The sequence below is a fragment of the Geotrypetes seraphini genome, chromosome 5 (genome assembly GCF_902459505.1).
Source record: "Geotrypetes seraphini chromosome 5, aGeoSer1.1, whole genome shotgun sequence".
In the NCBI taxonomy this organism is placed as follows: domain Eukaryota; kingdom Metazoa; phylum Chordata; class Amphibia; order Gymnophiona; family Dermophiidae; genus Geotrypetes; species Geotrypetes seraphini.
In genome coordinates, this window is record NC_047088.1 from 63,234,192 (window position 1) to 63,257,536 (window position 23,345).

The following is a 23,345-nucleotide window of genomic DNA, read 5'->3' on the forward strand; positions in this document are numbered from 1 at the left end:
GGACAGGTGCTGTTTGGCAATGGCCTAGATAATCTTGTGGCCAGTGTACAAGATCGCCGGCCAAGATCTTTACCGGACATCAGATCTTGAGCAGCTAGAGGCCTTTTCGTGGCTTCCAGCGCTCTTGTCAGTATTCTACAGGAGCTTCTACCCAGAGAGCCTTGCAAGATTCCAGATATAAATTCTCTGGGAACCAGAGGAGCCTTGGTTCAGGTTCCCACTCTGCTATGCCAGAAACAATGACACCAGCTCTCAAGCTGCTCCTCTGAAGATTGTAGGTCAGCATCTCTATCTTTCTGGAGGCCTGTGAACAGATAACCAGACCGCTGGGTCCTGGACATTATCAGAGAGGGTTAGAAGCTAGAGTTCACATACCCTCTTTCCGACTGGTTCGTGAATTCACCGACAGGCCAGCCAGAGAAAGCAAAATGGGTCCGAGCAATGTTATGAAGGTTACTAGATAGTCAAGCTATAGAATCAGTTTCTCCAGAAGACTTGGACTCTGGCATAAACTCCATATATTTTGTTGTGTCAAAGAAAGGCTCGGAAGAATGGAGGCTCATCCTGGATCTCACACATGTTAATGTGGCCCTGAGGATTCCTTGGTTTCGGATGGAGACCATTTGGTCTGTCATCGCAGTGGTGGAGCCAGGAGACTTTTTGTCCACCTTGGAATTGATGGAATCTTCACATTCTCATCTTTCCAGAATACAGGAAGTTTATCAGATTCTATGTGTTGGGGAGTCACTATCAATTCTCAGAGCTTTAGGCTAGCAACAGCGCCCTGAAATTTCACCAAGATTTTGGTGGTGGTGGCTGCTCATATCTGCAGAATGGGTTGGCAGGTGCCCCTGAACTTGGATGTTTGGCTCATCAGAGCACTGTCCAGAGCGGAAGGAGAAAAGACGATAGTAGCAGATGTGGAGATGCTGCAGTCTGAGAAGGATTGTGAAATTTCTAAAGAGCCACCCAACACAGTCTGTGGAGTATATGGGAGTGTTATTCAACACGGCAGAAGGCTTTCTTCCTTCCAGAGGCACGCAAACAGAAGCTTTATGGCCAGATTACAGATCTGTTAGCCATGCCAACAGTTTACTGTGTAAACTGGTTGAAACATAAACTTTTTAGTAGGTTTGATCTCAATCAATCATATATCATCACTAATTCAAACCAATTCTTTACAAGACAACTCATTTAAATTCAGTAGTACTTTTAACCCATTAGTTTTCCTATAATTCCATCATACAATTCACAGTAGTTTGAACCTACTGTGTGGCATTACCTTCAAGTCCTTGGGTCAGTGGCGGCCAAGATAGACTCTGGTCCTCTGGATAAAAGAGCACATGCGTCCCCTCCAAGATGCCTTGTAGTCTCGCTGTCACCTCAGGGAGACTTCTGCATGTTCTACTCCCCTGGACAGCGGCGGCCAGAGGCAGCATGATCTGGTAGCTCTGCCCAAAGTCTTTGGCAAACGGAATTCCGCTTCAGATTGATTCATGAGTTGTCCTGATGACAGATGCTAGCTTTTTCAGCTTGGGTGTGCATTGGAATAGTCATCCAGTTCAAGGACACTGGACTCCATCACAGAGGAACATGGTCTAGCAAAGGACTAGAACTACGAGCAATTCATCTGGCACTGCAGTGATTAGTGTCTTTGCTGGAGGGCAAATCAGTTAGTCTTCTCCGACAACGCCATTGCAGTGGCCTTCGTCAACAGGCAGGGAGGCACCAAGAGCATTCTGTTCAGCCAGGAGACAAAAGCATTGTTCTGTTGGGCAGAAAAACTCCTGCTGGCGATCTCTGCAGTCACGTGATTCGAGTGGACAATGTTCAAATGGATTATCTCAACAGACAGACTTTAGACCCAGGAGAGTGGTGGTTGTCCTTGAAAGTGTTCCAGGCCCCTTAAAGACTACAAAGGTAAAACAGTTCATCAACCGGATATCAGAGCCAGGAAGTGCAGGGCTGATGCTTTGCTTCACTCATGGCAGGCTAGGAGATCTGTCAAATAGCATGTCAGTGGGAACAGTAGTCCTTGTAGCACCAGATCAGCCCAGGCAGCTGTGGTATGCGGATCTCGTACGAGTACAAAAGGAGCAAAGTCTCTGACTTCAGGTGCATCCAGACTTGCTCTCGCAGGTGCAGATTTATCCTAGAAGATCCGGAATGCTTTGGTCTTGGCAAGGCTGTGGTGTGTGTAGCACTAGTCCAAAAACGGTACTTGGAAGTAGTCATTGTCACTCTTTCGACTCAAAAAGCCAATGACAGTTTCAGCGTATGCTGACATGGGAAACGTTTCAACACTGGTGCATCAAAGAAAAGATAGAGCCGGGCAGTGCCCCAATTTTGTTGGCACACTTCTCCATCAGTATTCACGGTGATTTGGGATGAACTGACCTGCGAATAACTTTCTCATGTTGTTCGTGGTTTTCTGTTTAAAAGCCTTGAGAATATGATAAAACCGTGAATAACATGAGAAAGTTATTCGCCTCCTCCCCTCGCCTGCCCAGAAAAACTGCAAATAACAAAAAGGCAACAGTGCATCCCCCAAGCTTTGTCCCTTATGGTCTGCTTCGAAGCGCAAACTCCTCTGTCGTCCCATGCCTGTTTATAAGATTAAACAAATACCAGGAGCAACACTATAAGACGTCTGCAGCTATCGGAGCGATAGCGAGAGGTGATGAGCCGGAAGCAGCAGTGGCGGCTGACAGGGTTCTTTTGGTTCCACATTCTCCCTTCTGGTCGTTCTTGGGTGCAGGAGCTAAGAGGGTAAACTGTGGTTCGTTGTCTGCAGCTGTCGGAGCGATAGTGAGGAATGGTGAGCTGGAAGTGGCGGCAGCTTACAGGGTTCTTTTGAGGAGAAGGGTAAACTGTTTTTTTGTCCTTAGCAGCAAGGTAAGAAAGACATACTGTAAGTGAAACTTCATGGGGAAAAGTGCCTGCTCAACAATGCTGCACGCTAAAGAAAATGCTGGGATGATGCCATCCTGGGGGAGGAGCCAGCATAGTAAAAATCGCAAATAACCGAAATCGCAAGTAATAAAACCGCGAATATGGAGGGAGAATTGTACTGACGTTCCTCCAAGAGGGCCTTGACAAGGGATTGTCGGCGGCATCCTTTAGAGCAGTGATTCCCAACCCTGTCCTGGAGGAACACCAGGCCAATCGGGTTTTCAGGCTAGCCCTAATGAATATGCATGAGAGAGATTTGCATATGATGGAAGTGATAGGCATGCAAATTTGCTTCATGCATATTCATTAGGGCTAGCCTGAAAACCCAATTGGCCTGGTGTTCCTCCAGGACAGGGTTGGGAACCACTGCTTTAGAGTTCAAGTTGCAGGGCTTGCATGTTTCCGGGGCCAAGAGAAGAGAGCTTGGCTAGCGGCCCATCCAGACATTGTCATGTTTTTGAAGGGTGCTCTGAGATTATGAGCCCCAATTCGAGAGATGCTTCTATCCTGGAATCTTAATATAGTTTTGGAGCAGTGCATTGTAAACTGTGTGGCGCAGCGAAATTCTGGCTGTGCTATGAGAGACATATTCTGTAGGCAAGTTAGCTGGCGCCTCTCTGCACCTCCCCACTGACATAGTAATTTCAGGGTTATCAAGCTCAGGGCCCCGTTTAGAGGACTCGGCATATGCGTAGACATCACACATGCACATGATGTCATCGCATTGGCGTCTGCGCATGCACGAAGACCCTCCAGCTGTGGTCCCAAGTTTATCTGATGCACCTGCTTTCTGACTTGGGCTTAATGGTCAGCTCCATAGCTAAGATTTTGCTGTCAGACTACTGCTTTATGAAAAGTCTGTGTATACGATTATAAGGGAGGAATAGTTGAGCTCCATAAATGTTCAGGCTCTTTGTTTCTTGTTTAACTTGTTCATTGTTCCTCTCAGAGGCTTGTTAATGTTTTAACTACATTACTGTTCATTCAGTGATTTTTTTTTTTTTTTTTTAATTCATCTGAGCAGTTCCCTGTACCCCTCCTTCTCCTGTAGTCTTCTGTAGGGCTGCTGATATGAACTGAAGGGGGCAGCAGAGACCTTGGAGGAGGAGGAGGAGGAGTTGAAAAGCTGTGATTGACATTTTCTGTAGTATGCTCGCGAGCAAAGATGGAGTACCCTACAGTTCAGCACACCATCCCTATCTATTGAAAAATTATCAAGATAAGAACCTAATCTCTCTTTATTTGCTATTAAGCAGTCCTTCCTCCCATTAAAATTGTACATTTCAATAATGTTTTCAGGCCCGGCTTCCTTATATGCTCTCTTCCATCTCCTTTATGTTGCATTCATATTGCCTTCCATGTACATGACATGATGATGAAGTTTATCCATTCTCTGAGTGCCTCTGCTCTGCTTCTCCTGCAGCATGTGGATTCCTGTTCTAGGTTTCTTCATGTTCCTCAGCCTCTGAAAGCCCTTGGCATAGTGTTCTACTGTGCTCCATTGGTATTAGGAGAGCCTGTATGCAGAGTTAACAGGGCAGGCATGGGTTGAAGTCCTGATTACAAGGCTTCATCTCAGCAAAGATGAATGCGTGAATCTGATCATATATCATGGAAGATGCTTCCTGTTATATTTTTGCTTCATAAACTCACTAAATCAAGGTATGACAGTAGACAGAAATGACATAGTGGTTGGGAATGAATAATTTGAGAGAATATGTAATGTTGCAGTGGACATAGTTTAAACAGAATTTGCTTCCTCTGCTTTTATCTTCAGGCTCTTGAAACCCTGACAGGTGCTCTCTTCCAGCGACCTCCTCTTATTGCTGCTGTTAAGAGGCAGCTGCGAGTTAGAACCATCTATGAGAGCAAGCTCATAGAATTTGACCCTGAGACCAGATTAGGTAAGAGAGAGAAATTGCTAGAGCTTCTTCTGGAGGCACTGAAAGAGGGCAACAGATTCTCAGGTTCACATGACAGTTTGTAACGTGTCTGCCCAGAAGTGGCTGCATTTATGTTAAAAAGAAAAAAAAGGTGGGGGAGGGGCAGAGATCTTGGTTTAAATTAATGGTAAAATGGTGTAAATGTAGACATGAGAAAAAAACAATCCGTTTCAGTGAGCCAAATGATGTGAAGCAGATTTCATTAGCACTCTGTGTAAAGATGACATAACATCTATCACCCATTGCTGATGGCTCAGTTATCTGTCCACATTCTAAAGATGGGCTTTGGTGAAATGCTTGTGCAAAAATGACGGCTAGCACTGGCATTTAGTGAATTTAGGATTTAGCATAATTGGATATAAAGCAGATGTACTACAATCTGTTACCAAAAGTTTCTGTTCAGGGAAGCAGTACGTTTTCACCTGTGTCATTTGTCTACTATTGATCTGTTAACTGTAGGAGTGTTTTCTCATGGCTTCTGTTGCTTCACCCCTGTGTATACTGCAGGCATCTTCTGGGTAAGCTGTGAGGCAGGAACCTACATCCGAACACTGTGTGTACACATAGGCCTGCTTTTGGGGGTTGGAGGGCAGATGCAGGAGCTGCGGCGGGTGCGCTCTGGAGTCCTGGGGGAGAAGGTAGCTATTGCTTTTTTTTTGGGGGGGGGGGAGGGGGATTATGTGTTTGTGTGTTACCACCAACAACAACAACAACCTGTTCTTGTTACCATACCCCAGATTGTTGAGTTTGGTTCAGGGCAGTTTCCCCTGTTCTAATAATTAAACTCTGGGATAGTGAAATGGGCTGAGTGAAGTTTGGGTCACCAGATACTAAATCCAATTAATCTCTCAGCCTACACAAGCCATTGTGCTTAACACAGCAGACAGTGGGGATTAGAAAGCTGGATCCAACGGTTTTCTTTGTCACCTCTGTGTCTGGGGAGGGGATCCCAGTATTACTAGATTTGTATGTAATTACTAATTTTGTCCAAATTGTTGGAGTAAAGGAATGATAAGTTCTTTGTTAAAGTTATCTGTTTTGTCCTGTTAGCTGTGAACATGAATGTTTCTTACTGTTTACAGAGCTATGCAAAAGTCTGGAATAGGCAGTCCTTAATGCTGTTTTTAAAGCTTCAATATACAGTAAAACCTTGGTTTGTGAGCATAATTCGTTCCGAAGCCATGCTTGTAATTCAAGACAATCTTATATCAAAACAAATTTCCCCATAAGAAATAATGGAAACTCAGACGATTCGTTCCACAACCCAAAAACTTTAATACAAAATACTGTATGTACTTGTATTGCAAGACCTTGCTCATTTAGAACAGTCACTTCACTCCCTCAGCGTCAGAGAGAGAAGAACCATTGGCTCAGTTGTGATGATGTGATGACATTTTATTTAAACAAGGCAATATCAAGGAAATCGGGCAGCACTACCATATTCCCCCTCCAAGATTCTCAGCTTCCCCATATCATCCCCAGAAGACGGACCCCATATTCCCTCTCTTCAGCCTACAGAGATGATTCTCAGTTTCCCCAGAGCATCCCCAAAGAAAGAGTCCCCATATTCCCCTTCACCCCCCCCCCTCCGATTTTCAGCTTCCCCAGGCCCAGAGCATACCCAAAGAAATATATCTTTAATAGTTTTCGGAAATGCATATATGAAATCGAAGAAGCAAACAAAATATGCAGTTCTGAATTCCAACTATCAGCCTGATATGCAATTGTTCGATGCAAAAATTTATTTTAAAGACATCCTCATACTGGAGGAAACACAAACAATGAAATTATTCTTAGTGGACGAACCGCCTTAAGAAATGTAAATTATTCTAATAAATGACCATGTGCCTGACCATGTACAGCTTTATAACAGAGTGTCTCCATTTGGCTCAGCCCTTATTCCTCTTCCTCCTCTCCCAAAGTCCTTTCCCAAAATTAGGCAATTTCACTGGTCAGCAGGACTGGTTTGATAGAGGGAGCTACAGCTATTAGTACTACAACCAAAGTTTGATCTCAATCTCCATCTGCTGTTTAAAGTGAGCTATTACCCATCAGTGAAGCTATACCGGTCTGGAGAGTCTAAAAGAAAGAAAATTAGCAGGTAAGAGCCTAATTTCTCCTTTCACTCAATATTTAAGCTCTGGAACCTGCTGATGGAGGATGTGGTAACAGCGGTTATCATAGCTGGGTTTAAAAAAAGGTTTGGACAAGTTCCTGGAGGAAAAGTCCATAGTCTGCCATTGAGACAGATATAAAGGAAGCCACTGCTTGCCTGGGATCAGTAGCATAGAATGTTTCTACTATTTTGGTTTTTGCTAGGTTCTTAAGGCCTGAATTGGCTATTATTGGAAACAGGATACTAGGATACTGGCCTAGATGGACAATTTGTTTGACCCAGTACTTTATTTTTAGTATTTATATACCACATATAGCCTAAGTGGTTTACATTTAGGTACTCGAGCATTTTCCCTATCTGTCCTGGTGGGCTCACACACTATCTAATGTACATGGAGCAGTGGGGGATTGTACAAGGAGCCACAAAATATAACACTAAAAATACACAACTTTATGGAAATAGGGAATTTCAGTATCGCTGGCATTCATTTTTCAGGCAACCTGTTCTAGATTTTTGCATGCCAATAACATTGTTAATGACACTTTTAAGTTATGTACTCTTGATAGAAGCGTATACCCATTCTGTATCCCATGGTTCATGTTCATTCTGTTTTCTTAGTCCCCCCCCCGTTACTTGAGGTTATTATTTGTATGTAGCTCCTGTTAAATGGAGAACATCTTTATATGTATAGGAAGGTTTACAGGTTGGCTTGAGAATTTGATCATTGGGTTTGAGCTGTATGCTGTGAAAAGCATTTAAACACATAATGCATGTATTCTATAGGACAACATGGTGACCATGCATGACGTTCTAGATGCACAGTGGCAGTATGACAACAAGAAAGATGAGGAGTATCTGCGACGAGTTATTTACCCACTGGAGAAACTATTGACGTCCCACAAACGTCTTGTTATGAAAGACAGTGCAGTGAGTACAGCACTTTCTGCCTAAAATCGCTCCTGCCTCCTCCCCTTATCTTGTGTATTGGTTTCTTGTTTGTGAGATTATGTAAGTCATAATTGTGAGGTTATGTAAGTCATAAAATTGAGGGTTTAAATTTGATGTTAGTCATGAAAGGAAGCACCCCCCCCCCCCCCAACACGCACACTTGTCACAATTCTTCCTGTTCATCACACTGGATAGTCCAGGCTTATAGGGTTTGTTCCCCTACCAGCAAATAGCAACAGAACAATTAGAGCTCTGATACCACCCTGTATAGGTTTCCATATGGTTTCTGCTCTCCAGCATTGTGACACCATCGGACCAAAGATGCCTTAGACTCTGGTTCAGCTGCTTGCTTGAAAAAAGGAAATTGGTTGTTTTATTTTGCTTGTTAACAGCAGTATGGGAGAGCAGGAATTTGCACAGGATCTTATATAGGATGTCTGAGCTTGAGTTAATCTGTCTATATTTGCAGAATCCATGTGACTAGACTGCTCTGGTAAGACTCAAGAAAAGAAAATTAGTAAGTGAGACTAAATTGTTTAACATGGAAGAATTGGTCAAAATTCTTCAAGGGCAGTGTGAGAAAACTAATCAATAGTGTTAAAAAAAAAGTTGCATTTATTGCTTCTGATTGAGGTGTGATCTTGTGGTAGAGCTGCTGCCTTTGCACTCAGGTTGTGGGATCGAATCCCAGGGCTGCTCCAGACTTAGAGAATGACCCCGTGCCTTCAGGAGCTCAATATCCCTGTCCTGTCCCATTCCTCCAAGCTCTGCCTTAACCACACAAGCCTCGAAGGCTTATAATTTTAAAGTATTTGAGGTTTATGCAGATGAGGACAGAGCTTGTCCTCAGATGAGGACGGTAGGGATAGAGAGATCCCTTGGGGATGGGGAAAACTTGTTCCTGTGTCATTCTCTACAACCCTGGGCATGTCACTTATTATTGCCTCAGGTACAAAATAAGTACCCTTATATAATGTGAACCGCTTTTAAGTGTGGTTGTGTAACTACAAACCAGCAGTACATAAATCCCAGTCCTTTCTCCTTTATCCAGCAGAGTTATCTTCCTTTTCATGTTTAAATTAGAATTCAATTATTTTAGTATAGGTCTAGCTAAAATACAGATCATTGTGGAGAGTTCATGGACTATTTTTTTAGGGGTAAATCCAGAAAGGAATGGTGAGAACATGACCACTCATTTGTTGAGGTCCTTCACTATAAAGCTCCATTTGGACTCTAAAACCCGATAAAATGTCATTCTTCAGTTTTGGTTGGGGTGCAGAGGAAGGTACTTTCTGAAGGGCTAGTATGAGCCTGACCAGTACAGCTCAGTATTTATTTATTATGTAGTCTTTCTATTCAGCGTAATTTTGGTTCTGTTACGTCCCTTTCAAATTCCATACGCTATGTGTTCAATCCCAACCCACAGTCTGGGTGTTGCAGAAATCTACATCTTTTCTGAACACATGCTTCACTCCCCACCTCCCCCTAGGCTGAGAGTCAGCAAAGAACCTTAGTTTCAATTTCTGCAAACAGTCTGAGCAGAAGACTTTTGCTGTGGCTGTTGCTGTTGCACTGCTTCTATTTATTTTTTTGTTTAAAGTTCAATTTTTGGTGGCTTTAGTGCCTTGAGACCCCCTCTCCAGTGGCCTCGCTGCCTGTGGTATGTGGTTCTCATATGTGCAGGATGTGGCTCCCTTTTCTTCTATAACTTCTCAGGCAGGGACCGGTATCCATGGAGAACCTTCGGTATTTTGGCCTTATGATATGGCTTGATGAGCGGTTATTTGGAGGTAGGTTTCTTGACTCTTATTGTGCTTGAAGTTTCTTCTACTATGGCTTCTTCTATCAAAACCTGGTAGACTTTCTCACAGTGGAATGCTAGGAATCGGGTGGAGCCTGAGAAACATAGAAGATGATGGCAGAAAAGGGCTACAGCCCATCAAGTCTGCCCACTCTGCTTACCCACCCCGTCTATGCCCTAATGACCCAATTTCCTTATCTTGACCCTCGTAGGGATCCCACATGGGTATCCCATTTATTCTTAAAGTCTGGCACGCTGTCTGCCTCGATCACCTGCACTGGAAGCTTGTTCCAATGATCAACCACTCTCTCTGTGAAGAAGTACTTTCTGGTGTCGCCATGAAATTTTCCCCCCCTGAGTTTGAGCGGGTGCCCTCTTGTGGCCGAGGGTCCCTTGAGAAAGAAAATATCATCTTCCACTTCGACACGTCCCGTGAGGTACTTAAATGTTTGGATCATGTCTTCCCTCTCCCTACGTTCCTCGAGAGTGTAGAGCTGCAATTTGTTCAGTCTCTCTTCGTACAAGAGCCCCAAAATCATCCTGGTGGCCATCCGCTGAACCGATTCAATTCTGCGCACATCTTTACTGTAATGTGGCCTCCAGAATTGCACACAGTACTCCAGATGAGGTCTCACCAGTTAGATAGTCCTGGCTTTCCTTCTGGAGGGTTTAGACAAAAGTCTGGTAGTGGCCTCCCTGAAAGTTCAGGTTGCAGGTTTTGCGTGTTTTTGAGCGCGTTGAGGCGCTAGTTGGCTTACTGCTCTTTCAGATGTGACCAGGTGTATGAAGGGGACATTTAGTCTGTGTGGAATCTTAAAATTGTTTTATAGGGCCTTGGTGAGGCCCCCTTTGAAAAAGAGGTTTTCTAGTCACCGTTGTCTCAGCACGGTATTTTGGAGTTTCCGCACTTTTGTGCAGGGAACCCTTTCTCAGAGGACTGGAAAATAGCAAATGTCACGCCCATCTTTAAGAAGGGATCAAGGGGTGACCCGGGAAACTACAGGCCTGTGAGCTTGACCTCGGTTCCAGGAAAGATGATGGAAGCAATGGTAAAGGACACAATCTGCGAGCACATAGAAAACAATGGACAACTGAAGGCGAGCCAGCATGGCTTCTGCAAGGGAAGGTCATGCCTCACGAACTTGCTGTACTTCTTTGAGGGAATAAACAGCCAGATGGATAAGGGGGAATCCATAGACATCATTTACCTTGACTTCCAAAAAGCTTTCGACAAGGTACCTCACGAACGGCTACTTAAAAAGCTGTGGAACCACTGGGTGCAAGGGGATATATACCGATGGATCAAACACTGGTTGGCAGGCAGGAAGGAAACAGAGGGTTGGAGTAAAGGGCCAATACTCAGATTGGCAATGGGTCACGAACGGAGTTCCGCAGGGGTCGGTGCTGGGACCTCTACTGTTCAATATATTTATTAACGATCTGGAGACAGGGACAAAATGTGAGGTTATCAAATTTGCTGATGACACCAAACTCTGCAGCAGAGTTAGAAACACGGAAGACTGTGAAGACTTGCAAAGGGTCCTAACGAGACTGGAAGACTGGGCAAAAAAGTGGCAAATGAGTTTTAACTTAGAGAAATGCAAGGTCATGCATGTAGGGAAAAAGAACCCGATGTTCAGCTACAAAATGGGGGGAGCACTGCTAGAAAGGGACCTGGGGGTGATGGTCGACACATCACTGAAACCATTGGCGCAATGTGCGACAGCCTCAAAGAGAGCAAACAGAATGCTGGGCATCATCAAAAAGGGTATCACAACCCGGACGAAGGAAGTCATCATGCCGCTGTATCACGCAATGGTGCGCCCACACCTGGAGTACTGTGTTCAATACTGGTCGCCGTACCTCAAGAAGGACATGGCGGTACTCGAGGTTAAAAATGCTGTGGCTGTTCTCCCTGGAGAAGAGGAGACTTAGAGGGGACATGATAGAAACCTTCAAAATCCTTAAGGACATAGAGAAAGTGAATAAGGACAGATTCTTCAAACTGTGGGGAACCACAAGCACTAGGGGTCACTCGGAGAAATTGAAAGGGGACAGGTTTAGAACAAATGCTAGGAAGTTCTTTTTTATCCAGAGGGTGGTGGACACATGGAACGCGCTTCCGGAGGATGTGATAGGCCAGAACTGTGTACAGGGGTTCAAGGAGGGTTTGGATAGGTTCCTGGAGGATAAAGGGATAGAGGGGTACAGATAGAACTTGAGGTAGGTTATAGAAGTGGTCAGAAACCCCTTCACAGGTCGCAGACCTGATGGGCCATCGTGGGAGCGGGCGAGATGGACCTCGGTCTGACCCAGTGGAGGCAACTTCTTATGTTCTTAGGTGTTTTTCTCCGTACTTTACCTTCCTTCTTCCCACAGGTGGTCTCGGCTTTCCAAGTCAATCAGGAGGTTAGGTTGCCAGCATTTCATCTGATAGGTTCAGAGCGCACAAATCAGATCTTCCACATTTTAGATGTCCGGAGGGTTTTTGCTCCTTTATTTGGAAAGGACAATTGAGTTCAGGCGGTCTGATCACTTTTTTGTTCTCACTGCTGCACCTCACTGTGGTAGGCCATCGTCCAAGTTCTCAATCATTCAGTGGATTAGAATGGCCATTTCTTCAACTTACATTACCAGTAGCAAGCGGCTGATTATCTCATTTACAGTATTCAACGAGAGGTGTGGCTGCGTTGTGGGGTCATCTTGCATGGGTCTTCCTGATGAAATTTGCGGGGCGGTTTCTTGGTCCTCTCTTCATACCCAGTTTTACTGAGTTGTGGCAGTGCGTTCTGATGCCATTTTTCAGGACCTTGGGTTTGAGGGTAGGCTCTTTTGTCCCTCCCTAGCTACTGTGGCTTTGGTACATCACCTAGCATACGGAAGGGACATAACAGAATGGAAGATAGGTTTATACCTTTGATAATCTTTTCTGTTAGTCCCTGGAGGATTCCATACGACCCACCCTCTCTGTCTTCGCTCAGCTGTTGGAGTAGCCTCCTCCTTTCTGTCTCGGTCACTCTAGTTACAGGTTTGAAGTTTTTCCAGCCAGTTGGTAGATCCTGTGGGGAGTTTCCGTGAGTATACACATTACCAAAGGCCTTTTTGGGGTGCTCGCTGCACACAGCAGGTTAGTAAGACATGGACCCTCAATGTTTTTTTCTGAGTTGCCTTTGTTCCTGTTTAGAAACTTAGAAAATGACGACAGAAAAGGGCTATAGCCCACCAAGTCTCCCCATTTCAAGTATCCGCCCCCCTGAATTCACTCCCTTAGCGATCCCACGTGAATATCCCATTTTCTCTTAAAATCTGAGATATTCATGTGGGATCGCTAAGGAAATGAATTCGGGGGGGGCGGATACTTGTTAATATTTTGCAGAGTAAACCAGTTCATGATTTATTTGTGTTGAGGAGGATTCTCCCCTGTACCACTTTGTCCTGAATTTGCAGGTATGTGCTTTGCTTTGGGACTGAACTAAGGTTGTTTGCTGACTCTCAGCCTAGGGTGTGGAGCATGTGTTCAGAAAAGATGTGGATTTCTGCAACACCCGGACTGAAGGTTGGGATTGAACACCTAGTGTATGAAATCCTCCAGGGACTAACAGAAAAGAGATTATCAAAGGTTGAAACCTAATATTCCGTGTTATGTCCTTGTCAAGTAATATTAATATTTGCTATTCTATGTCATATCACTTGGAGCCAAATGATGAGAATCAGATTTCATTAGCACTCTGTGTGAAGATGACTTACATCTATCACCCAATACTGATGGCTCATCCTGATTTGTGTAGTCTTCATGCAGAATAACCTGCAGTTCTTTGGTCAATGGTTTGTTTTTGCGGGTGGAAGGAAATTGCAGTGGAAAATATTCTCAAGATCCTGTTTCAATTTCCTTTTTAGGTGAATGCAATCTGCTATGGTGCCAAGATTATGCTTCCTGGTGTTCTCCGGTATGAGGATGGCATTGAGATAAATCAGGAAATTGTGGTCATTACGACCAAAGGAGAAGCTATCTGTATTGGTAAGAGGCTCATCCTTTTAAGCATGCAAACCAAACTGTTGGAGATATGGTGATCAAGTTAATGGTTGAGCTCCTGTGTTAATCTTTCTGTTCTTTAGCATCTCTCCAAACCGATATAGTTCACTGGTGGGTAATAGCTCACCCATGACCAGCAGGTGGAGACTGAGACAAAAAACTCTTGGCTACAAGTAGCTGTGCTTCCCTCCAAAATAACCAGTCTGTTCTCAGTCTCTCAGCAGGTGTGGTAAGCTGTGGTCAGTCTTCCCTTGTTGTTTGACCTATTTTTGAGTTATGGTGTGCTGCCCGTGGAATGGTTTCCTTTCGCGCCTCTTTGCTTCACATCTTGGGGTTCTTGCAGGATTGCTTGGACAGGGGCCTGGCCTGGTATTCTCTCCGGGTTCAGCTTGCAGCTTTTTGTCTGCGTTTTGTGGTTTGCTGCAGGGTAATCGTTAAACTCCTTATCCAGACGTGGTTCGCTTTTTGAGGGCGGCTAAATTGCTTTGGCTTGCAGTGCAACCTTCAGTTCAGGCCTGGAATCTCAATCTGGTCCTGTCCGTGCTCATTCGCCCTCCTTTTGAGCCCCTGGGTTCCTGCTCATTTAAGGACCTTACTCTCAAGGCAGTTTTCCTGGTAGCCATTACTTCTGCGAGACACGTTTCTGAGCTGCAGGGTTTCTGTTGTAGGTATCTCTTCCTGGAATTTTCTAGGGAGCAGGTGTGGTTTGTGCTGTGGCCTGTTCCTTCCTTTCTGCCAAAGGTGGTCTCATCTTTTCATGTCAACCAGTCTGTGGTCCTCTCGGTCTTGGAGAACCAGGAGGGCTCTTTGGAACAGAGGCAGTTGCATAAGTTGTCTGGGGGGTGGATACTTGTTAATATTTTGCTGTCTGTCGGGTCCTTCGCTCTTATGTTCAGCAGACCCAGGAGTTCAGAAATCGGATCATTTTTTGTCCTCTTAGTGGGTTCTTGTAAGGGGGACAGCACTTCCAAGGCTACCATTGCAGGCTGGATCAAGGAGACTCGCTTCCTCATATCTTCTTCAGAAGAAGCCTGTTCCAGATTTTCTCAAGGCTCATTCCACTCGGGGTCAGGCAGCTTCTTGGGCTGAGTTTTCTCTGCCTCCAATGGATATCTGTAAAGCTGCAGTTTGGTCTTCTCTTCATCCTTTTGTTTGACACTACCGTGTGGACGTTCAGGCGCGTCAGGACGCTGCGTTCGGTGAGCGTGTTATGGTGGTGGCCCTCAGGGAGTCCCACCCATGATGGGTACTGCTTTGGTATGTCCCATCAGTTAACTGTACTGGTTTGGAGAAATGCTAAAGAAGGAGAAATTAGGTTCTTGCCTGCTAATTTTCTTTCTTTTAGACTCTCCAGACCAGTACAGTCCCTACTCTGTCTGTCTGTTCTTATGGGATTCACATAAAGAGTGTGGATTGTTTTTGTTTTCTGTTTTTTATGGGTTCTAGTATTTTTCTAGGGTTGGGGAGATCCAAAGAACAGCAGCTTTGGCTCAGCTGGCGAGCTGTGGGGACATTTGCTGAAGGGGTTTTTTCAATGCACTTTCCAACAGTATTGCCATAACAAACGAGACCTCAGAATACATTTCTCATATTATGACCGAAATAGAACACTGGACAATCAATTTCAAGCTGAAACTAAACACAGAAAAAACTAAAGTCTTCCTTGCAAGCCCAACGGACAAAATTACAAGAACAACGTTACATATAAAAGATCATGACTACCCGATTACCAAAACAATAAAAATATTAGGAGTCACATTAGACACACATTTGACAATGGTTGAATACACAAACTTAGTGGTAAAAAAGTGTTTCCTGACATTATGGAAATTAAAGACTATCAAAAAATACTTCAACCCATTATCATTTAGACTACTAGTGCAATCACTAGTACTTTCTACACTGGATTACTGCAACATCATTTATATGGGTATACCCAAAAAAACAGCGAGTAAACTTAGATTAGTTCAGAACACAGCAGTCTGCCTGATATTTGGATTTAAAAAAGTGACCATGTCAGCCCCTACTACAGACTACTTCACTGGCTGCCAGTCAAAGCACGAATAACATATGTTTCAAACTAGTATGGGGATTAGCCCCCACATACTTATTATCACACTTCGTACTATACAGTCCCACGAGGCAAACCAGAAATTGCAATCTATTCGCATATCCAAGCATTACCGGCTGTAAATACAAAACCTTCCTGGATAGAACTTTTATGTACCAAGCAAACAAACAACAACATTAGCTGGACAACTACATAAATGGAGCTAGACTGATCTACGTCGCCTTTAGAAAAACCATAAAAACTGCCTTATTCGACAAATATATCACCTAAACTTCAACTACAACAATCACCATTTCCTTTTCTTTTTCCTAATATGTCCCTCCTGAAAAAATTCTAAACAAACTGTACTATGTATTTCACCACTTTATCTAAAAGGACTCCTCTGAATTTCTAAACAAACTGTATATTGTAATTGTTGCTTTTCCATGATTCTGTATACTGTAATTTCATTAATTATCTGCATATTGTAACTCGCTGATTGTCCAGCTCTTTTCAGTTGTAAACTGCCTAGAAGTCGCACGATTGTGGCGGTATAGAAGAATAAAGTTGTTATTATTATTATTTACTCCTGTTTGGATTGTTGTTACTGTTACAATTTGCACTTCTTAGTTCTGCTTGGCAATTCGTTAGACTGGTTTTATAGAGGGAAGCACAGCTATTAGTTTTACAGCCACAAGTTTTGTCTCAGTCCCCAACTACTGGTTGTGGTGAGCTATTTTACCCATCAGTGAACTGTATCGGTCTGGAGAGTGTAAAAGAGAGAAAATTAGCAGATAAAAACCAAGTTCTCCATATATGCTAGCAAACCACATGTTAAGAAAAAAAAATTGGGGAAGGAGGGTATGAGCCCTTACCACATAGATAACGGTAAGGCAACATTAGCATGTGGGCATTTATTGAGAAAATGGAAAATCAACTATTTTCCATCTGGGATAAACGGCCTTAGCAAGTCCCACTATGTCACTTTTTACTGCAGCCTAGTAAAAGGAGCCTAAGAATGAAGTAACTAATATGTTAGTTGAAGGTTCTTTGGTGCTGATTTTGTGCTGCCATCTGAGATGTGGTAGAACACCATGGGCTCATTGTATAGTAGTATTTTTTCTGTAATTTAGAGCAGCTTCACAGCTTTTGCTACTTGTCACTCTTAATGCTCTCAAGCCAGTTATGTCATTCTGTTTCTGTTTATACAGCTATTGCTTTGATGACAACTGCTGTTATCTCCACCTGTGATCATGGTGTGGTGGCAAAAATTAAGAGAGTGATCATGGAACGGGACACATATCCCCGCAAATGGGGCCTGGGTCCTAAGGTATTCCTGACACATTCTTTAAAGAAAACGGTGTTCTTTGTATGTTTGTTTAGCATTTTAAAAGTTCCCAGCATAATGGTTTTTGCCTTTATCTTCAGGCAGGTCAGAAAAAGATGATGATTCAGGCAGGCCTGCTGAACAAGCATGGCAAGCCCAATGAGAGCACACCTGAATCATGGAAGCAAGACTACGTGGATTACAGGTAGGTTATATTTAAAGAACACCCTCTACGTTATGTTGAAAAGCCCGACTGGATTGTGGCCCTCAAGAACTAAAGTTGCCCACCCCTTTTCTAGGTGGTTGTGATCCACACTGGCTACCATCAGACACTGGGCTTGGTCTCACTCATCTTGGCTTTTCTTATGTTTGAATGTGGTACAGGGTTATGGTTGAAGTGGCATTTTTGCAATTTGGAATCCATTAGTGAATGCAGTCTTATTTTCCTGTAGTAACTCCAAGAAAGAAGCTGCCAAGAAAGAAGCTGTTCCACCAGCAGAAAAGATGCAAAAGGTATATTCTAGTACACAGATCACTCAAGTACTTAATTTTCATCTAGGGCAAGTAGAACCAGAATTACTAAGAAGAGGTGCATGTCCTCTTGACATGTATACAAATAATATTTTCCTCCACCCCATTTCATTGTGCCCTATTCGGTAGAAAATTGCTATGTGGGAGTCAAACAGTACAGAGAATTGAGCCTAGCAGACAGTTATCCCTTTCTAGCCTGTCATCTTGTGGCTCTAGAGGGAGTCAGTCTGCAAAAATGACTTGGAAGTTCTGCCACTGTCCAGCACAGCTATGTGCTGCTGCTGGTTCCAGACTTTGCATACAGATTCTGATGTAGGTAGTGTGCTGCTATACAAAAATGCCAAACCTGCTCTACATTTCATTTGTGTTTTTCTTGGAACATGAATTGGATACACTTTGTCTTAATAGAGATAGGAGGGGAAGAGAGTTTTCTGGAGGGTTTTCCTTTCTTGTAAATGGAACTATTGGGTGGATAATACTAAACAAACTAAACTAAACCTTGGGTTTATATACCGCACCATCTCCACGAATGCGGAGCTCGGCACGGTTTACAGGAAGAAGGATGAGAGAGGAACTACAGTGGAGAGATTAAAGAGTTAGGTGTAAAGGGGAAGGTGAGAGGCCTAAGAGGGGGGAAGTGTTACAGTTTTGAGAATAGCCAGGTTTTTAGGTGTTTGCGGAAGAGTTGGAGGGAGCTTGAGGTTCGGAGTGGGGAGGTAAGGTTATTCCAGATCTCAGTGATTCTAAAGGGGAGGGATGACCCAAGTTTGCCTGCATTGGAAATACCTTTTATGGAAGGGAAGGATAGTTTAAAAATTTGGGAGGATCTGGAGGAAGTAGGGGTTGGGGAGTTCCAGGATAGAGGGATAACGGCAGGAAGGATGCCATGTAGGATCTTGTAGGCCAGACACACACATTTGAAGTGGATCCTGGGGATTACTGGGAGCCAATGGAGCTTAGACAGGAGTGGTGAGACGTGATCAAATTTGCTTTTCGCGAAAACAAGCTTAGCTGCGGCGTTCTGAATCCGCTGAAGTCTGTGGAGGCTTTTCTTGGTTAGGCTGAGGTAGATAGAATTGCAATAATCCAATCTGGAGAGGATGATGGATTGTACTAGGACTGCGAAGTGTTTTTGGTGAAAATAGGGTCTGACTTTCCTTAGCATGTGAAGGCTGAAGAAGCATTTCTTCACCAGGGATTGGAGATGTTCGTTGAAGGATAGAGAAGAGTCTAAGGTGACACCCAGAACTTTGCTTGAGAACTCATTTGTTGTGGTGTAGAATTTAGTGGCTAACCTATTAGCTCAGTGAGTTGCGGTTTATTTTGGATGATTTAACTTTCACTTCTGTGGAAAGACTTATTTACACCTAGAAGCAGTTTGGGAGAGCCTACTGATCAGTTAATGGTTTATTCTTTATATACCACATTTTACAAAGTAGAAAAAAGTGGTTTACAGTACAACAGTTTAGGAAAATAGAAAGGAACGACAAACTGCATAGAAAGTGACAGTGCAAAAATAGGAAACCAAAGGAGTGGCAGCATGTAGAACAGAAAAAGGGACAGTAGGCAAATGGTAAAATCAGGAGTCAGATGCTGAACCTGAAGGATGCTGAGAGCAAGGTCATGGGTTGAATGTTTGGACAGAGTTCCACAGACAGTGTGCTAAATAGTAGAAGGCAGAGTAACATAGGCAATACCATGCTTGGGATGAAGCTGAGAAGAAGCTTACAATCGTGCACAATCTTGCTGGACTTAATTTTGTCCTAGACTGTTCAGTGTAAATTTCAAGGCTTATAATTCTAACTCTCACTTGTGTAAAGTACCCATGTCTTATTATTCCCTAATCCCTATTTCTAGTGCAATGTGTCTAGTAGTCCTGAACGCTAGGGTTATGCATCTGAACTCACAAGTTGCTTGCAGAATGCTATCAATCATCTTTCAACTCTGCCTCCTTCCCAGAGAGCTGCTCCTGCCCCTCAGTATTTTTTCTGCAAGCTAGTTGCTCAGAAGTGTCCCTTGTTGTAGCTGCTTCCATCCCTGAAATATCAGGAGCTTCAGCACAGGCTTGGCCAGTCTTAATAGTGGGACAGCTGCATAGTCGTCCTCCGTATCACGTTTGAGGTTTTCCAGGGCTTGACTCTGTCAGACATTGGTCCTTCTGGCAGCCTGAAGACCAAGTTCATCACATGCTGGTTAGCTGTGAAGAGATATAAAAATAACAACTGACACAAGAAATAAAAGGAGCTTTGTATTGTGGGGGAGAAAAAGAGGCCTGAGGCTGCCATTTTTATACAGCGTTGTACGTGGGTTTTTGGCACATTCATTATGAGCACTTCAAAAAAGCAGAGTAAGTGCACTTTCTGTATCACCTGGTAGACCGGTATAGTTCTTACAGATGGGTTTATACCTCACTGTGACCAGCAGGTGGAGACTGAGACCAAAGCTTGTATATTAGGATAGACTCACCCCCTACCAATCCAGTCTATCTCAGTCTCCAGCAGATGGTAAGACTAATTCGGCTCCCCTCTTTAGAAACATAGAAAAATGTCGGCAGAAAAGGGCCATAGCCCATCAAGTCTGCCCACTCTACTGACCCACCCCCTAATTCTACCCTCCTAAAGATCCCTGCCCTAATGACCCATCCCTCAGGCGGATGATGCGCAGTTCCCTGGAGCAGGTGTTGTGTGTGCTGAGCAGCATCAAGAATAACAGTGAAGCCTTGATTTTTTGAATGTCCTGGTGGCCCTGACGCAGCGGACGACTTAAATCAGTAAAATTCCGCGAAACGCTGGCCGCGTCGGCATATGAACACTAGTGACTGTTTCTTTCCTGTAAAGACAAATCAGCTATAAAGCTAAGTTGCTTTTTTGGTCTTTGTTTTTTATATCCTGGCTTGCACTTATTTTCATGTAACCCTATAGGGGTGGTAGCTTTATTTAAATGCTTTTGAAAATTCTTTAAAAAAATTGTATATGTGTTGGCCGATGATTGGAGCAGGAGCGAGTGTACTACGCAGATTATTCCCAGTTTGTGACTGCTATTGCGGTACGTAGGCTCCGATTCTGAGGCCATAGCCCTTTCAATCTTCTGGGCTATTAATACTAACGTGCACTGCTAGTTATTTGCATTTAGGATTGTTCTTATTATTATTTTGAACACATTACATGTATGATATGTTTGATTTGCATTATTTGTAGAGAGGGTGGGTGTGGGAGGGATTTAAAATATGTATTGAAATAATAATATGAAATAATTTTCAAGTGATGTATAGGAATTAAAGGATGTAATATTGTTCACTTGGTGTAAGATGAAAAAATGAATAAAGAATTGGGAAAAAAATAAATTTATATTGTAGCTGTCTTTGAGTTAAAGAAGCAGGATTATCATATTTGGAAACAAAATAAAGCAAGCAACTTAGTCCAATTTTTTTCTCCCAACAGAGGAAGAGGGAAAGTGAAAGCGAAAGTGATGAGGCAGCATCTGTATCTGCCACTGTAAAAGCAGAGGAGCTGAGCAAGAAGGAAAAGAAGAAGAAGAAGAAAGAGAAAAAGGCCAGTGAGGCATTGGAGGAAGAAGCAGAAGTGAGAGAGGAGGTTTGTAGTAATGCCCCTGTACCCTCTTTACCAGCTTACTAAGCTGGTTCATAATAACATAAGAATAGTCATACTGGGTCAAACCAATGATCCATCTAGCCTAGTATCCTGTTTCTACAGTGGACAATCCAGGTCACAAGTACCTGGCAGAAACCCAAATGGCATCATTTCATGCTACTAATCCCAGAGCAAACGGTTGCTTCTCCCATGTCTGTCTCAATAGGAGACTATGAACTTTTCCTTCAGGAACTTGTCCAAACTTTTTTTAAGCTTGGCTATGATAACTGCTGTTACCACATCCTCTGGCAGCGAGTTCCAGAGCCTCACTATTCTTTGAGTGAAGAAATATTTCTTCCTATTTGTTTAAATGGTGCTTTCATGTAACTTTGAGTGTCCCCTAGTCTTTGTAATGTTTTGAAAGAGAAAAAATAGATTCACTTTTACCCATTCTACATCCCTCATTATTTTGTAGATCTCGATCATATCTCCCTCCCAAAAAGAAGAGCCCTAACCTGTTTAGCCTTTCCTTATGAGAGGAGTTCATCCCCTTTATCTTTTTGGTCACTCTTCTTTGAACCTTTTCTAATTCCACTGTATCTTTTTTGATATACGGTGACCAGAATTGAATGCAATACTCCCAAAGTAAGGTTGCACCATGGTGCGATACAGAGGCATTATAATATTCTTGGTCCTATTTGCTTTTTTAGCTGCCACTGCACATTGGGCGGGTGGTTTTTCAACATATTATCTACAATGACACCTAGATGGGTTTTTTTGGATGCTGACCCTCTAAGATTGACCCTAGCATCCGGTATCTATGATTTGGATTATTTCTTCCCAGCTATCCACTTTAAATTTACAGATGATACTAAACTCTACTAAGTTGTTAAAACACAGTGCGAACTGTGAAAAATTGCAGGATGACCTTAGGAAATTAGAAGACTGTGCATCCAAATGGCAGATGAAATTTAATCACCTCACTTGTCATTCCAATTTCCAGATGGTTTATAAATGTTAAATAGCACCAGTCCCAATACAGATCCCTGTAGCACTCCTCTATTCACTTCATTGAGAAAAATGGCCATTTAGCCTTACCTTCTGTTTTCTGTCCAATAACCAATTCCTAATCCACAACAACATTCAGTTCCAGGGATTACAGATACATCTTTTGCATCTTGGAAATTGCTTTCTCAAAGACAGTCTTTCCTCCAGGCCTTGGGCTGGGAGGAGATAGACATGACATATGGAGGTTTCCTTTGCTGCCACTCTGTTCCAGTGTAACTCTACAGTACAACATTTCTTTGTAGGTCACTGAAAGCATGAAGAAAAAGAAGAAGAAAAAGAAGCAGAAGGTGACTGAGGAGACTTCTGAGTAGCTGGGATCCATTGCCATATGCTCAGAGGGATAAATTGGACAATATTCAAGTTAAAACCAGCCAAGACATGTCAGTTTGTACTTAATATGAGCAGGTGGACATTAAACCTGTTCTCATTTGAGAGCAGCATTTTCAGAGGATCTTTAGTGCACCTTCACTGTCCTGTTCTAAGGATGATAGGTGTGCAAACTATCAAATCATTGCAGATAGAAGATTCTGTATTGTGAATATAGGGAAATTGTGAATGGCCAGTGGTAGATCCAAGAACTGAATTGGAATCCAGTTTAGAACTACCAGTGGTTGCTATTTTATCCCACTCGTTTTTATGACTGTAAGATTGTAACAAGAAGGAGAATTTATATAAAAGTCTTAAAATTACATTTCTCTTTCTTAATGGATTATTTTGGGTGAAATTACATGTCCTGCTTTTAACACTTTACTGTCATCAGTGAGTGGTTCCTGCCAACTCTCATGGTGTCTCGTGTGCCCTTGTTCACATTGTGTGCTATTAGCCTTGTATAGCCAGTTCTGCTAAGTAGTGCCTTCAGGTTTCCAGTACTTGGTGCAGATGCTTTGGGCTTCTGTCAGGGAAGAAAAAGTGTAAACTCTCTCCATCCCTCCTCGTCAACAGAAGGTAAACACATCTCTAGTCTATTTCGCCACGTTATCTCCATA

The 23,345-nt window shown here is 43.2% G+C and overlaps 1 protein-coding gene and 5 non-coding genes across 8 annotated transcripts in view; all 6 read left to right on the forward strand.

Moving 5' to 3' along the window:
* Positions 1-23,050, forward strand: part of LOC117360908 (H/ACA ribonucleoprotein complex subunit DKC1) — a 54,439-nt gene extending 31,389 nt beyond the window's left edge. For 2 of the 3 annotated variants that reach the window (XM_033945514.1, XM_033945513.1), the window contains exons 7-15: positions 4,730-4,856; positions 5,403-5,533; positions 7,795-7,938; positions 13,658-13,778; positions 17,055-17,173; positions 17,272-17,375; positions 17,623-17,683; positions 21,142-21,294; positions 22,602-23,050. In XM_033945514.1, the coding sequence (XP_033801405.1) occupies positions 4,730-4,856; positions 5,403-5,533; positions 7,795-7,938; positions 13,658-13,778; positions 17,055-17,173; positions 17,272-17,375; positions 17,623-17,683; positions 21,142-21,294; positions 22,602-22,670 (1,029 nt within the window). In that variant the 3' untranslated portion in view covers positions 22,671-23,050. Of the gene's footprint in view, positions 1-4,729; positions 4,857-5,402; positions 5,534-7,794; positions 7,939-13,657; positions 13,779-17,054; positions 17,174-17,271; positions 17,380-17,622; positions 17,684-21,141; positions 21,295-22,601 lie in introns of those variants that run through there. The other variant, XM_033945515.1, reaches the window with a different exon arrangement.
* Positions 4,317-4,558, forward strand: LOC117361700. Its single transcript, XR_004539731.1, has one exon. It is a non-coding gene; the product is annotated as a small nucleolar RNA SNORD17 (small nucleolar RNA).
* LOC117361689 lies at positions 5,073-5,149 on the forward strand. Its single transcript, XR_004539723.1, has one exon. It is a non-coding gene; the product is annotated as a small nucleolar RNA SNORD83 (small nucleolar RNA).
* LOC117361694 lies at positions 5,627-5,756 on the forward strand. The gene has a single exon (XR_004539728.1). It is a non-coding gene; the product is annotated as a small nucleolar RNA SNORA36 family (small nucleolar RNA).
* On the forward strand, positions 13,456-13,531 carry LOC117361688. Its single transcript, XR_004539722.1, has one exon. It is a non-coding gene; the product is annotated as a small nucleolar RNA SNORD83 (small nucleolar RNA).
* LOC117361697 lies at positions 17,873-18,007 on the forward strand. Its single transcript, XR_004539730.1, has one exon. It is a non-coding gene; the product is annotated as a small nucleolar RNA SNORA56 (small nucleolar RNA).
* Positions 23,051-23,345: the final 295 nt, after the last annotated feature.